The sequence below is a fragment of the Podarcis bocagei genome, assembly GCF_964188305.1.
Source record: "Podarcis bocagei genome assembly, chromosome: 16".
Taxonomy (NCBI): domain Eukaryota; kingdom Metazoa; phylum Chordata; class Lepidosauria; order Squamata; family Lacertidae; genus Podarcis; species Podarcis bocagei.
Genome location: NC_138142.1, coordinates 34,586,458 through 34,602,558, shown reverse-complemented (window position 1 = coordinate 34,602,558; position 16,101 = coordinate 34,586,458). Strand labels below are relative to the sequence as shown.

The window sequence follows — 16,101 nt, the reverse complement described above, 5'->3', positions numbered from 1 at the left end:
AGTAGATGACACTTGTGGCCCCTTCCATCTCTACAATTTATGATTCTGCAAATCTTGGGGGCCCCCTAAACATGATGGGACCTCCCTCCCCCCTCCCTCCCTCCTCGGTGGCCATGCCCCGTTTGTGGAACAAACACCTGCCCTGGTGAGGTGCGTCAGTCTCCCTCGCTGTTTTCTTTGAGGAGAAATGTAAAAACATTCCTGTTTGCCAAGGCGTTTAATGACTGAACATCCTGTCCCTGCCAGTCCTGAAATTCTTTGCTGGAGAGAGAGGCCACATTCACATTGTACTTCAAAAGCACCACGATACTGCTTTAAACCATCATGGCTTCCCCTGCCAAAGAATTCTGGAAACTGTAGTTTGCTATGGGTGCTGCTGGAGTTGTTAGGAGGCCTCTATAGCACAACAGTGCCATAATTCCCAGGTTCCCCCTGGGAGGAGGGATCAATTGTTAAACCACTCTGGTGGTTGTATCTCTGGGAGAAGGATTGGGGGGGGGGGAGCTCCTAGCAACTCTTTGCACAAACTACAGCTCCCAGGATTCTTTGGGGGAAGCCATGGCTGTTTAAAGTGGTATCGCAGCGCTTTAAATGTATGGCACGAATGCGGCCTGGGTGATTGCTCTTAGAAGTTTTGAACGTTGTTCTAAACTGCCTTGTGGACATTTTAATTGAATCAGGGTTGATATGTTTTAATTGTGTTAGCATGGATACGCTTCCTTCCTTTGCAGGAAGCCTCAATCTAATAAATAAAATTATCTATTAAGCTTAATAATTGTGTAGAAGACGGATTGTCTTGAGTATAATAATTCCTCTTTCCACACAAACGTGCAGTGGTACCTCGGGTTACAGACACTTCAGGTTACAGATTCCACTAACCCAGAAATAGTACCTCGGGTTAAGAACTTTGCTTCAGGATGAGAACAGAAATCTTGCTCCGGTGGTGCGGCAGCAATGGGAAGCCCCATTAGCCAAAGAGGCACCTCAGGTTAAGAACGGACCTCCAGAACGAATCAAGTTCTTAACCCGAGGTACCACTGTATTAAGGTTCTCCTTCCAGCCTTTCTGGGGCTACCTTAAGTGGAGCTTGTGAGCTGGGAGAGAGGGCCTTTCTTCTCCCTGGAAAGAGCCCTTAACCACATTTTAGAGTGTTTGATCTAAGCTTCACAGAATCCTAGAGTTGGAAGGCACCATGAGGGTCATCTAATCCAACCCCCTGCGGTGCAGGAATATTTTACCCAACGTGGCGCTCGCACCCACAACCCTGAGATTAAGAGGCTCATGCTCTACTAACTTGAGCTTGGGATTCATCCTGCAACAGAGTGAGCTGCTTGCGGTTAGCCTGTCCCCATCAGCAGCCTAGCCCTCTGGGTGGGTAGGGCCATTATCATTGCAAGGAAGCTATCTTAGAGCTAGACTGCAACTGTTCCTTCCGTGTCTTTCAACAGCTTGGAGAGCTGCTTAAAGGGCTTTTTCCCCTCCCTGCTCCTCAGCATCCCTTTTCAAGTTCTTCATACCCCCCCCCCCCACTTCTTTCTCTTTGGCGCAGCTTCCTTCTGGCTGCTGGAATTTTCTCCCTTTCGGCAGAAAGTGTGTGGGTGTGTTTTTCCCCCCTTGAAAAAATAATTCCTGGGATTGCCTTCAAATCACAAGAGTTCGGCAGTGCGTTTTATGTAAATAATGGATCCACCAACTACCAGCCCACATCCCACTTTCGCGAGGCTTTCGGGCGGCTGCACAACTTATAGAATTTGTGGTAAAATTTAGATACGGGATTAAAAAAACCTAAAAATGAAATCCATCTTTAAAATCTCACACATGGGGCTATAAACAGAACACTCGGCAGCATTTAAATAGCACATGGGGATTGGAAAGGGGGAAATGAGGAGGAGACCGGTGGCTCTTTCTCGAGGGGGTGCAGCAGAGGGGTTTTTTGGGGGGTCACCACCACAAAGGCCCCGTAATCGATTGCCACCCACCTCCTGAAGGAGGGATGGGACACAGAGAAGGATCTGATTTTTAGTGGCTGGCCTGGTTCATACTTCAGTCTGGTTTTGTGCACCATCACAACACAAACATGCTGTTTTCCCCGTGCTTAGGACTGATATCTTCACGCAGTGGCCCCAAGAAACCAGCCTGTGATAACCCTGAAAGAGGATGTTGTTGGGTTCCTGCTACCATCAGCCGCAGCCATTGTGGCCTGTGTCCACGGGTGATGGCAGCTGTAGTCCAGCAACATCCAGCTGTCCGCAGGTTCCTCACCCGTCCTTGACACGTGTCCCAACCAATCAGGGAACACATATTAAATGCACCTGCAGAGGTGTAAAGCAGGGATGATGGGAGTTGTAGTTCAACAATGCAGTGAAAAACAATGTTCTTAATGGTGTACACCCAGTGTTAGATGACACCACAAACCAGGGTTATGAGCACAACAACGGAACTAAACACACTTTTTTTCATAACAAGAATACGAAGCTGAAAATGAATGAACTTTCACATGATCTAGTCCTTCCTCTGCCCACCCCCAACCCTAATGTTCTTAAGAGGGTCTTTTTCACCAGTCTTCAGAGAGTGGCTGGAAGTGGGGAGGCAGAAAAAGGTGGTCCTTTCCTTCCACTCTGCAGTTTTAATCGGAAATCTTAGGCACAGTACTGCGCCCAGGGCTCAGAAACAGATCACGCTAATGAAATTCCCTGTTGCAAAATGCGCCTAGAACAATGGGAGTTTCTAACGCTGTGTACACCGCCCTGAGATTTTTGGATAAAGGGCAGTATATAAATTGAATCATCATCAACAATAATAACAACAACAACGTCGGTCTCGGACTACAACTCCCATCAGCCTCAGTTGGCATGACCAATGGGCAGGGATAATGGGAGTTGTGGTCCACATTGACTAACTATATGTGGATATGTTGGCACCATTTTTACTGGTGGCGGAATAAAGAGAGTCCTTCCCCCGCCTGGATGGATGAATCTGTCCATTTCAGTTTAGCTTTGTTTTCTTAATTTTTCCAATCTTAAATGCTGTTCTCAACATTTCCACAGCAATTTGCAATTCATTTATTTTCTTTTTTTCTTTTTGGCAATTCATTTCTTTTGCGCAACTTTCTCCCGATAAACACATTTATGCATGCAGTTTTGGCTAATACCTTTTTGCAAGCACCTTTCTCTAATACAAGGAAACTTTATATCTTATTTTCACCAATGTGTGCATTTTCCTGGATGCCGTTCCCAGAGTGGCTGGGGAAACCCAGCCAGATGTGAAGGGTATAAATGTTGTTGTTGTTCTTATATGCACGCGTCTTTGCACATATCGAATCATAGAGTTGGAAGGGACCACAAGGGTCATCTAGTTCAACCCCCTACATTGCAGGAAACTTTTCCCCCAATGTGTTTGGTGGGCCAAGAAAAATGCATTGCTCTCCATTTTTATTTTTCTTGCATTTTACATACCCCCTTCCCCCTACCCCACCCTAATGAACTCAAGGTGGCATAAATGGTTCTCTCCTCCCAACGACAACCTTGACGGGTAGGCTAGGCTAAGAGACAGTGACTGGCCCGAGGCCACAAACATGCCGATTATATAGATTAGAAGTTTGCTTTCTTTCCAAACGAAAGCTGCAACTCACAGTTTACTGACTCCTGCCCCAAAATCTGGACTTCCAGCCCAAGCAGCTGTCACTCAGCATGCTTCACTTTTGCGTGGGGATTCGAACCCTGCTCTCTCCCAGGTCCTATTCCAACAGCTTACAGGCTCTTGCCCTCAGTCCCTTGCCGCCTCCAGCACCGCCCAGGAGTCTTAACATAAGTTGCGTTTTGCAAATTAGAAATACATAAATAATTTGCAGAGCGCATCTGCACAGCATATGTGTCTGTGGCCAATCGATGTTTGACACAAGCTTGGAAAAGGAGAACATGGGGAGGGTGCCTTGTGTGGGTTCGAGCGAGAGGATTGGAAGGGTCTGGGGGAGGCAGAGGGGTGGGGGGACGACACAGACGACCTCGTGGCTCAGGAAGGGGCACCAGAGTCTTCCCAGCCCGGCATCTGCAGGTCGCGTCCGTTCCAGGCGCATCGAGATGACTGTTGCTGTCCAGACCGATCTCGCGAGGTGTCAATCAACGCGGCCCTAGACGCCCGATGGCGTTAGGCTGACTCCTGTCATTTATACACGGGCAACCTGCAGAGCTGGGAGCGGGCCGAGTGGGGGACGGGGAGGGGGGTTGGATGGTGGGTGCAAGGTCTGGCTTGATTAAAAAATATTTCCATTATAAAACGGATACAAAGCCATCCTGCAACATGACCGCCCAGCACTGCTCGTCCCCTGGCCTCAAGCAAAATTTGGAAGACTTTCAGTTCAGCTGGCGTCCAACTAAGGCCACATTTGTAGTATCCTAGAGAGCACACAAGGCTTTCCCCAAGGAATCATGGGAAGTGTTGTTAAGGGTGCTGGAGCTCTGTGAGGGTGCAAACTACAGTTCCCATGATTCATTGGGGGGGAGCTGTGCCTGTTAAAAGTATATAAATAGCGCTTTGCGTTGTATGGTGTGGGTGTGAAAACAATGCACCGTTTTATTTTTATTCTAGCACTGTAACTGTTTCAAACGAGAAGCTAGGGCGACGTACTTCATCCCTGCGTTGCAAGGGGTTGGACTAGATGACCCCGGGGTCCCTTCCATCTCTACGGTTCTGTGATTCTGTCTCCCAACCCTTCTCCCTTTTCGGCTTTCCAACAACCCTCCGAGGTAGGACAGACCGATTGAGAGAGAGCAGTTGCTTGGAGGGAAACCCACCTGAGTGGTGATTTGAACCCGGGTCTTTCCTCGCCCCCCCCTTCCCTAGCAGAACAGCACTGAATTCTTTTGCCTTTATCAGTCGTGCAAATGAGAGTGCATTTACATAACTCCTGCCGTTGCATTATTTTTTATTCTGGTTTTGCCAGCTGTGTGGGAAACGGAATCTCCACCCTGCATGCGCTCACACAAACACAACCCCAGCCACCAGGAAACTTGTTCAGACACCCATCAGGCCTCTGCTCTTTCGTCAGATGATGTCCCCACACTCTTTAGTCCTGAGGGTCTGAAAGCAAAGGAGGCCTTTTCCTTCCGGAGGGCCACATTCACCTGAGGGCCAGTGCCTGTGGTAGATGGAGACAGAGGGAAAAGTGCGTGGAGCAAGAGATTTCAATTTTACCTTCAAAGGTTCCTTGTTGTTGTTGTTACCTCCCAATTGTGCAATCTAGGGTTTATTTTGGACTCACAGCTGTCCATGGAGGTCAATTCTGTGTCCAGGGCAGCTGTCTAACAGCTGCACCTGGTACACAGGCTGAGACCCTACCTGCCCGCCGACTGTCTCGCCAGAGTGGTGCATGCTCTGGTTTTCTCCCGCTTGGACTACTGCAATGCGCTCTATGTGGGGCTACCTTTGAAGGTGACCTGGAAACTACAACTAATCCAGAATGCGGCAGCTAGACTGGGGACTGGGAGCGGCCGCCGGGACCACATAACACTGGTCCTGAAAGACCTACGTTGGCTCCCAGTACGGTTCCGAGCACAATTCAAAGTGTTGGTGCTGACCTTTAAAGCCCTAAATGGCCTCTGCCCAGTATACCTGAAGGAGCGTCTCCACCCCCGTCATTCAAAGGACACAGAGAGAGGCCTGGGGGCCACATTCCAGCCCTGCTCTGAGTGGAACTATATAACATTGGAGCAGACTCGCTCGGAAAGTGCTCCTTCATAGCCAGAGCTTGGTGGCCGTGTGCCAGGGGTTCCTTAGGTGTGATTCCTGCAGCGCAGAGGGCTGGACTAGATGTGGCTAGGGGTCCCTTCCAACCTCAAACATGGTGAGGGGTTTCAGAGTGCTCCGCCCCCAGTACTGTATTCTCTGCTCCTGCAGGGACTTGGGGCAGACACAGCCCTGATTCTGGGGGTGCTGTTTGTATTGGGAGGGCCCAGCGGACCCGTTTCGTTGAAATGAATGGCAAGCTCATCCCGCACTGGTGGAAAAGGTGCCAGGTTGCGTCCTGCGGCCTCTAGTGGTCGCCTCTTGGAACCTCACCCCAATCTTGGGCGTTGGGAGAACCCCAAACTCCTTGCTGTTGATGGGGGGGGGGTCCTTTGGGCTGGGGGTGCAGTTGTCAAGTACTGGCATTTATACCCATTTCCTTGCTTTTACATACAAAGGTATTGAAGCAGACTGTAGACTCTGTGCAAGTGTATTAACACTTTTAATACATTGATCAGTTTTTATGTTAATTTAAACTTGGGCTGTGACTGTGCTTTGTTATCTAAGACAGCAGGGACCTTTCAGGAGGGAGCCACAACTTGCATGTAGCAGCCTTGCATTTTCTCTCTCCTCTCCGCCCCCCCCCCAAAAAAAATTGCATACCAGATCTGATGTTCTTCATCACCCCTAATCATTTTTACATGATTTTGTAGGGTGTGCTTATTTTAAATTGGGTTTATTTGCTGCTTTGTTGTTTGCTGTTTCATAGAATTGTAGAGTTGGAAGGGACCACAAGGGTCATCTAGTCCAACCCCCTGCAAATGCAGGAATCTTTTGCCTAATGTGGGGTTTGAACCTGCAACCCTGAGATTAAGAGTCTCATACTGTAGCAACTGAGCTATCCAAGGGCTGGGTTCCTTTGGGTGGAAGGAGGAGATAAATTGAACAAATAATTAGTCACTGTGTTGCTGGCATTCGAGAGGCAATGGAAAAGTGACATTATTAACTATTAATAATTCATAGATTATTATTGCCAATAATAATAACAACAACCATGGGTTGTATCCAGCTACTCAGCACAGACCTGTCAAAATGAATGAATCTAAATTAGCCACATTTATTCAAGACAGCTCAGTAGGTAGCACTATGAGACTCTTAATCTCAGGGTTTTGGGTTTGAGCCCCATGTTGGGGTGAAAGTTTCCTGCATTGCAGGGAGTTGGACTAAACCTTTGTGGTCCCTCCCGACTCCACAATTCTATAATTCTAATATTGGCTGCATTTTGCTGATTCGGAGAATTTTGGATATCCTATTTTGGATTCCTATTATTTTAATAATAATATTTCCGTCTGTCTGCGAGTTCTGAAAATGGCACACGTGTGTGAATGCTCCTTCCACAAACTGGGGAGTTGCGGTTTGTTTGTTTGCTTGGGACCAATCCTGACTCTCTCCCCCCCCACCCTTTCTCCTTCTCCTTCCCAGCTTACGCCGCGAGGGCTACACGGTCCAGGTGAACGTCAACGACTACCTGGACATCTACTGCCCGCACTACAACGCCTCTGTGCCTGAGGGGCGCATGGAGCAGTACATCCTCTACATGGTGAACCACGAGGGCTACCGGACGTGCAACATCAGTCAGGGCTTCAAGCGCTGGGAGTGCAACCGGCCCCACGCTCCCCACAGCCCCATCAAGTTCTCAGAGAAGTTCCAGCGCTACAGCGCCTTCTCGCTGGGCTACGAGTTCCACGCCGGACACGAGTATTACTACATCTGTGAGTCTTTGAGATGCACCATCCCATAGTCCTTAAATGCAAGGGGTGGGGTGCAGGGGTGGGGCTGAGTTCCATCTCTGACACCATCCGTTGAGGGAGAAAAGGGTCTCTGTTAGCAAGTGATCGGAAGGACCTGTTTCTGAGGGTTGAAGGATTTGGAGAGCTCCCAGCTAGTCAAAACCGAAGTAGTCTTCTTGCACTGGGACCTGGCTGAGGTTTTGGGTTGCAAGACCCATCAGTGCCAGCTGAGGTCCAACATATTGGCCAGGGGCCCAAGGTTCAGGAAGACTAGACAGGGATGAGATTGGTGGTGCAGCGGGCTTATTCAGTAGAGGGGAACATATTGTGAACTCAGGGGAGGTCTTTGGAAAAAGGCCCATAAACTCAATGCTAAAGGATTTAGGTTCAATCCCCTTCGTCTTCTGAGCTAGATGCACCAGTGGTCCGACTCAGGATAAGGCAGCTTCCTGTGTCCCTGTTTAAGTGAACCTTTTATCCAGAACGATGAGGACTAGAATCTTACTTTGGTAGCGGAGCACCTGCTTTGCATGCAGAAGGTCTTGGGTCCAATCTCCCGCTCCTGATCTGAGTAGACAGTAGAGTTCTGATCGATTGATTTGTGTTTATATCTCACCATTCCTCTGAGGAGCTTGAGGATGCACACAGTTTTCCAACCCTGCTTTTCCCCCATCCTCACAACAACCCAGAAAGGGATGTTAGGGTTGAAACTGAGAGAGAGTGGCTGGTCACCCAGTGAACTCTGTGGCTGAGTGGAGATTTAAACCAGGGTCTCCCCAGTCCTAATCCAACAATCTTAAATGCTTGGGCCGCATATGTACCTTAAAATTAAAGCACTCCTAAGGACTCTTAGCACCTTGAATAAGATTTGGTTCCCAGGAGTCCTTGAGGGAAGCCATGACTAACTAAATTGGTATCATAGTGCTATAAATGTGTGGGCAGATGAGGCCTCTATCTCCCATTAAGGCTGCTGAACGGTCCAGATAGTTAAAGACAGCTGATTCTGCCCCACCCGATCAATTTTTGAAAGGAAATTCTTCCTTTCAGATGCATGCGCAGACATTTCCTCTGCCCTCCACACCTCTACTCCTTGTGTTACCTGGCAGGGCTAAGTGGTTGCATGTATTTCTAGGGTCCACCAGGTGGCAGCCCTGGCTAAACTCTGGCGCAGCTTTGCTCAGGCCCAATCTACACCTTGAGAAGAATCACATGATACGGGACAGGGTGGCTCCAGCGTGAATGGGTGGAGGGAAGGATCTGTTAGCTGGCTAATGGGAGCTGGAGCCCAAGAACATTGTTGAGCTACAGCTCCCATCGTCCCTGACCATTGGCCACATTGGCTGGGGCTGATGGGCATTGGAGACCAGCCGCATCTGGAGGGCCAAAGGTACTCCATCCCTGTTTTACACCTCTCTTTAAGTTCATTAAATATGTGATCCCTGATTGGTTGGGATGTGTGTCTGGTACAGAGATGGGAACGCTGTGGCCTTCCAGGTCCAGTCTTGGACTATGACTCCCATTATCCCTGATGATTGGTTGGGCTGGCTGCTGGGAAGTCAACAGTACCGGTTAGAGTGCTGGACTAGGACCTGGGAGACCAGGGTTCAAATCTCCACTCGGCTATGAAGCCCACTGGGTGACTTGGGGCCAGTCACTCCCTCCCTCCCTCTCTCTCTCTGGCTAACCTACCTCAGAGAGTTGAAATGGAAATGAGGATGAAATGGAAAATGGCAAGAATCATTAGAATTGTAGAGGTGGGAGGGACCACAAGGATTCAACCGCCTGCAATGCAGGAATCGTTTGCCCACCATGGGGCTCGATCCTGCAACCCTGAAATTGAGTCTCATGCTCTTCCAGTAGAGCTATCCCAGTTTATGTGTGTAAATAAGAGAAAAAGTGGAATGCAAATGGAATAATGAAATAGGTTGTTTCCCCCTCTCATTTTCTCATCCTCTACAACACACTGGCTTTTGTAGCTGTAGCCAGCGGGCCAATTAGAAGACCCAAGTTTGCCAGTGGACTCTTTCCCTTCTCCTCCCCCCCCCCAAATCCCCCTGCCTATCCAGCCAGCAAATGTTGCCGAGCACGTCTATAATGAGTACAACCAGATCCGAGCGCGAGATTAAACCTTTTACTAGAGATTACGCTCCTCGCCTTCTTTAAAGGGAAGGAGAGACGGAGGACCGTGTTGATCAATTTGCTAATGCTTCCTCCTTGCGTTGAAAGGCGGGGGAGTCCCTTGCCAAGGGGCCGGATCCCGAAGGCGGCCAAGGAGCTTGGGGGGTGGGGGAGCCTTGAGGAACAGGCAAAGGTGGGGGTTGGTTAGTTCAGGCCGTGATCCTTCCGGGGTGCAAACAGATACGGATCAAGTAAACAAGGCTGGCTGCCCTGATTCTCATCTGCAGGATGTCAGCAGGTGGAAGGTGCATTTCTGGGACCAGCGCCAGAAATCCAGGCTGTTGGGCAACAGCCAAGGCGCCCCCCCTCAAGGGGTGGGGGCAGCATGGAGCTGCTGGCTGACACAGAGTCAAAACATTGCTCCATCTGAGTCCAGTCGTTGTCTTGCAGTGCCTCTCCAGCCCTACTGGGGATGCCATTGGAGATTCCACCTTCTGGATGCAAAGCAAGTGCTCTGTCGCTGAGCTGTGCCCTTCCCCTCGAAATAAAAGCGAGATGCTAGTCCTCAAGATTCTGTACGAAGGGCTGGTTTAAACAGGAAGCTGCCTTATAAACCAAGCAGTCGGACTGTTGGCCCGTCCAGCTCGGTATTGTCTGCCCTGGACAGGGGCAGGGAGATTTCTGCCTGCAGAGTTGGTCTCCTGCTGCTGAAACATAGCACCTTCAGTGCAAAAGGGCCCCCAGGTGCAATCATTGGCATTTGCATCTCAGAGGATCTCAGGTATTGGGGAGGAACTTAGCATATGGCTCAGGTAGACTGCCTTTGCCCAAGGAGGTTCCTTTTGACTTATCTAATGAGAACTCCGGCCCTATGAATTTGTTGGGTGTGTGGGTGCCTATTCTGCAAATATACCTCTTCCTTTCTTTCTTAAGAAAGCAGGTAGAAAAAATGCCCCCCCCAACTGGCTGGCCACCGGGGGAACAGGATGCTGGACTGGATGGGCCACTGGGCCTGATCCAGCAGGGCTCTTCTGTTGTCACAGCAGTTCAGAGCAGAACCTCCATGTCCTACGGCAGTCTACCACTGAACAGTAGATTGCAGGCTTCCCATTGGGGCATCCAGCTGGCCAATGGGGGAAAAGGATCCTGGACTGGATGGACCTTTGGCCTGATCCAGCGGCCTCTTCTGACGTTGATTTCTGTTCCTTTCCAGCGACTCCAACGCACAACCACCGCCGGGCCTGCCTCCGAATGAAGGTCTTTGTCTGCTGCGCCTCCCGTGAGTGCCTGGCTCCTTTTCTCTTTTGAACCCCCACCTGGCACCCCCACCTCCCCGGGGCACCCCCGTCACCCCCCGGTGTGCGCGAGACACATCCCTTGTCCCAAGCGCTCTGAGCACGTTCATCCCATGTAAACTCACAACTGCGTTGCTTCCAGCCAAGTTCGACTCAGTGTAGACCTGTTAGGAAAAATGGGCACGCTCATTCAAGTTAATGGGTCTACTCTGAGAGGTGGATACAAGCCCCTCATTTTTCTTCTTCTGTGCTGCTCTAGATATCTGTGCCTGACCAAAGGGAGCAAGGATTATCTGGGGTGCAAAAGCCTGCAGAGGTCCTAAGCAGCTGACTTTTTCTCACTCTGTGTTTCCATGCTTTCTGCAATTGCACCACAGAACCTGGTGCAAAGCAAAGCATGCTGAGAATCTTCATTATCATTGCGCTGTTTTTATTTTCCAAAGCGAATTGCGAGCGCTGTGTAGATACTTCTTAGAAATTTTACCTGCTGCCCCCCCCCCCGCTTCAAAAGCAAGCCGCTAGTCCTCATGGTTGCGCGCTCTCTCTCTCTCTTGCTAACGCGCCCCCATGTGGTGAAACGGAGGTGCAACAGAAGGAAAGGTCGCCGGCATGCCCAGATGAAAAGGGGATTTCGTAATGTTTACGTTTCTCTCATTTGGTGCACGGGGCGCGTTCGGAGAGAGCAGACAAACCCCGCCGGCAGTTGTTTCTCCTCACTTTCCAGTGACAAACAGCCCCGCCTTGTCTGTGGCCTGTGAGACTGACCTCCGGCTGTTTAAATAACTGCATAAATCCGTTGAATATTTCATAACATTTATCGTCGCCGTTAATTTATTAATCGCGTTCTACACAGCCCATGCCATTTACCCAACACTTCCATGCAATGATACGGTTGCTGTATTACGTATTTACACACTGGCTTATCTATCAAAATACCCAAAGCGTTTCTGGCACAGAACAGCATGAATAATTTTTTTTTTGGGGGGGGGGAGGCGCAGTGAGCACCAGAGCGCACTCAGCACCAGCCATGCCTCTGTGTCTCCATCCCATAATCTGGGGCCTTCCAGCTATTTTTGGACTGCAGCTCCCATCAGCCCCAGTCAGCGCAGAGATCTCTGAGCTGGATGGACCAAGAATCAGAATAAGGCAGTGCCTTACAGTCCTACAGCAGCTGTTTGGTCAAAACCATGAGGACTAGAACAATACTATTATATTTAAAAGGAGGTCAGCAGTAGAGCACCTGCTTTGCATGCAGAAGATCCTAGGCTCAGTCCTCAGCATCTCCAAGAAGGGCTGGGAATGTCCCGTCTGAAATGCTGCAGAGCTGCTGCCAGCCAGTGTAGACAGCATTGAGCCAGGTGGACCAATTGGTCTGACTCTCAACAGGGCCGCTGCCTATGTACTGATGGCATCGATTTGAAAAGGACACTAAGGCTTAACAGCCCGCTAATGATAATCCACACTAAGGCTTAGCAAAAAGAAACTCAGTGACAGATTTGTGCTCTGTGCGCACCCCATAATACTCCGCCCCCTATAAGGTGCTGTTCATCATTGTTTCCTGCTTGGCAGGGGGTTGGACTCGATGGCCCTTGTGGTTTCTTCCAACTCTATGATTCTATGATCATTTCTGACACACCCACAGCGCTCCTGGTGCATGCTCCATTTTCTCCCAAAAAAAACCTTCGTTGTGTGTCACGTGACCCAGTGGCCTCAATTGACATCTCACCCCCCCAAACACATACAAGGGGCACCCAGCTTGTTTGGGAGTTCCAGGGTGCCAGGGTTGGGGGGCAGCAAGCTTCATTGGGGTGGGGTGGGTGTAAACCACAACATAGGGGCGGTGGGGTTTGGGGCCTGGTTGCTGTCCTCTCTCCCCCCTGGGCATAACCCTCTTCCCCCCACCCTCTCCTGCCCACAGCGTCGCATTCGGGGAGAAAGCGGTCCGACCCTCCCGCAGCAATAGGGCCGTAACATCTTCTAACTCTCCAGAATTCTGTCTGTCCTGGACTGGAATATGTTCTCTCTCTGCTGGGGTGGGGGGCGGCAGGGGGCACTGGTTTTTCTCCCGGAGACTCAGCAAAACACCAGCCCCTCCCTGCTGGCAGTGCCCCCCTCCACTTGCTGGAAAGAGGGCAAGAACTGCTCCAGAATTCTGTCTGTCCTGGACTGGGTAATAAAGCCCTCTAGTTGTGGCGTAGCAGCTGTCTTCCTCCCTTATACCCAGAATCCTTTGCTGCCTGCCATCCTGAAGGTGCTTTGAGCAGGAGGCACTCACCGCAGGAAAAGGGTCCCTGACCTTTGAGCTCTGGCGTAGCAGCCGTCTTCCTCCCTTATACCCAGAATCCTTTGCTGCCCGCCATCTTGAAGGCACTTTGAGCAGGAGGCACTCACCGCAGGAAAAGGGTCCCTGACCTTTGAGCTCTGGCGTAGCAGCCGTCTTCCTCCCTTATACCCAGAATCCTTTGCTGCCCGCCATCTTGAAGGCACTTTGAGCAGGAGGCACTCACCGCAGGAAAAGGGTCCCTGACCTTTGAGCTGTGGCGTAGCAGCCGTCTTCCTCCCTTATACCCAGAATCCTTTGCTGCCCGCCATCCTGAAGGTGCTTTGAGCAGGAGGCACTCACCGCAGGAAAAGGGTCCCTGACCTTTGAGCTGTGGGGTAGCAGCCGTCTTCCTCCCTTACACCCAAAATCCTTTGCTGCCCGCCATCTTGAAGGCGCTTTGAGCAGGAGGCACTTGCCAGGGGAGGGGAGAGGGTGCCCGACTCCTTGCTAGAGTCCAATCTTCCCCTTTTCTCTCTCTTTCTCTCTCTCTTTCTCCCCCCTTGCAGATAATTTTAACCCCGAGATGCCTAAGCTGGAGAAAAGCATCAGCGGGACGAGTCCGAAGCGGGAACACTTACCCTTGGCGGTGGCTGCTGCCCTCTTCCTCATGACCCTGCTGGCCTCCTAGCCGCCCGCGAGTCGCCGCAGGAGAGGGGCCCCAACTCAAGCTCACCGACCCAGCCTGTGCCAGCGGCCCTCCCCGGTTTGTTTCTGAGGACAAGAAAAAGAGAGAAAACACCAGACCTTTTTTTAATCTATATATCAAAAGAAATACAATTCCAAAGGGAGGCAGCTTGAGGTGATGCAGAGGAGGAAAGGCCCCAAGATGGAGGACGACTGACCTTTCTGGCTGTGCTGCTCCTTCTTCCTCCTCCTGCTCCTCCCCACCAGCTGGGGGGGGGGGTCCTCCGCTTCCGATTTTTCTCCCCACCCACCCCCTTCTGCCGCTCGCTGGGGCTGCTCATATGTGTGTGAGGGGAATGGCGGGTATTTCTGTGCAGGCCCTCCCTCCCCTGCGGACTTTCGGAGGGGTGGCCGGGGTTTTGTTCTGGTGTCCCGGAGAAGAAAAAAACCAGAATATGGCATTTCCCTCCTCCTGCCGGGCTCCCAGTCTCTTTTGAGGACCGCAGCAATAGGCAACCTGCCCGCCTTTTCCAATGCCCCCACTGCAAAAAAAGAAAAAGGCACCTGGAGAGACAGAACCACCTTCAGGAACTTTTAAAAAATGGCTCAGGTCAGGACACGGGGAGTGTTTTGCACGGCCTGAGAAAACTTTTGCAAAGGAGAGTTATGCGCCCTGCGTAGGGGGGTGCGGGCACCGTGCCCCAGGAACGCCCACCCCAGAGATAGGTGGTGGCGGCAGCAAAATACACTGTCTTCCTGGTGACTCTCAAGCTGGAGGGTGCGTGTAGGGTGGTGGTGTGTGATCTCCTAGCCCTCAACCCGAGGGGGCGGGGGCGGTTACCTGTACATATCTCTTTATGTGTCCTGTACAGAGAGAGAGGCTCTATTATCCGTGTCTATAGATTATATTAAAAAAAACCTGATCATGTAGTGGGGTGGGCACGGGGCGGGCACCGGCCCGCCTGTCTAAGCCAGAGTCTTTTGGGGTTTTGTTTTTTAGGTTTTTTTGGGTGGGGTGGGGGCGCGATTCTTCCCTTTGTCTTCTGTGAAGACCGAACCTATGCAAAATGCACGGACACTTTTTTTTCGTTCCCGGGGGCAAAAAAACAACCAACCAATTACACGGACAAAAAAACAAGCAAAGGAACTTTGGGGGTGGCGAGGTGGGGGGGTAGGGTTCTCCTTTTTTTTTTTTTTGGGTGCCCCCTTCCTCCCCCACCCCACGAGAGCTTTGGCTGGCGATTTTCATATACTTGCTCTTAGTCTATTAAAAAAAATGAAATAAAAGGTGGAGAAAAAAACATACATATAAAGATAGTTGTCTTTTCCCTGCGCCGTCACCTTGCGGTGGTTTCGCAAGGGCTGTTACTCCTGCTCCTACTCAGAGGAGACCCATTGAACAGAAAAGCCCAGCTGCATCAGGCCAGTGGCCCCTCTAGATCCAGCATCTTGTTCTCCCAAACAGACGATTGTGGGGAACCTGCAAGCAGAATTCAAACGCAAGAGCGCTCTCTCCTCCTGTGGCTTCCAGCAACGAGTACAGTGGTGCCCCGCAAGACAAATGCCTCGCAAGACGGAAAACTCGCTAGACGAAAGGGTTTTCCGTTTTGGAGGTGCTTCGCAAAACGAATCTCCTATGGGCTTGCTTCGCAAGACGAAAATGTCTTGAAGTTCCTGCGGGGTTTTTTTCCCTTCCCCCCTTTTTCTAAGCCGCTTATCAGCTGATCCGATAAGCTGATAAGCCGCTAAAAGCCACTAATCTGCTAATCCGTCAATGGGCTTGCTTCGCAAGACGAAAAAACCGCTAGACGAAGAGAATCACAGAACGGATTCTTTTCATCTTGCGAGGCACCACTGTATTCAGAACCGTCACTGCCTCTGACAAAGATGGCAGAACATAACTCTGTCCTCCATGAATTTGTCTGATCCTGTAAGAACAGCCTGGCTAGTCCAAAATCATGTTTTCACAGCGCCCAGCCAGGTGCCTCCAGGAAACCTGAAAGCAGGACCTGAGCGCCACAGTGGCTCTCTTCTCTTTTGATTGTCAGCAAGCGAGAGAGATGATTGGTAGCAGAGGTTGTTGTTGTTTAGTCGCTTAGTCGTGTCCGACACTTCGTGACCCCCTGGACCAGAGCACGCCAGGCACGCCTGTCTTCCACTGCCTCCTGCAATTTAGTCAAATTCATGCTGGTAGCTTCGAGAACACTGTCCAACCATCTCGTCCTCT

At 50.7% G+C, this 16,101-nt stretch overlaps 1 protein-coding gene across 1 annotated transcript in view; it reads left to right on the top strand.

The window, feature by feature from the left end:
• The window catches only part of LOC308575202 (ephrin-A3-like), a 58,109-nt gene extending 42,934 nt beyond the window's left edge, over positions 1-15,175 (top strand). Inside the window, exons 2-4 of the mRNA XM_081173818.1 lie at positions 7,207-7,496; positions 10,846-10,911; positions 13,757-15,175. Coding sequence (XP_081029944.1) covers positions 7,207-7,496; positions 10,846-10,911; positions 13,757-13,878 — 478 coding nt within the window. The 3' untranslated portion in view covers positions 13,879-15,175. The remainder of the gene's footprint in view (positions 1-7,206; positions 7,497-10,845; positions 10,912-13,756) is intronic.
• Positions 15,176-16,101: the final 926 nt, after the last annotated feature.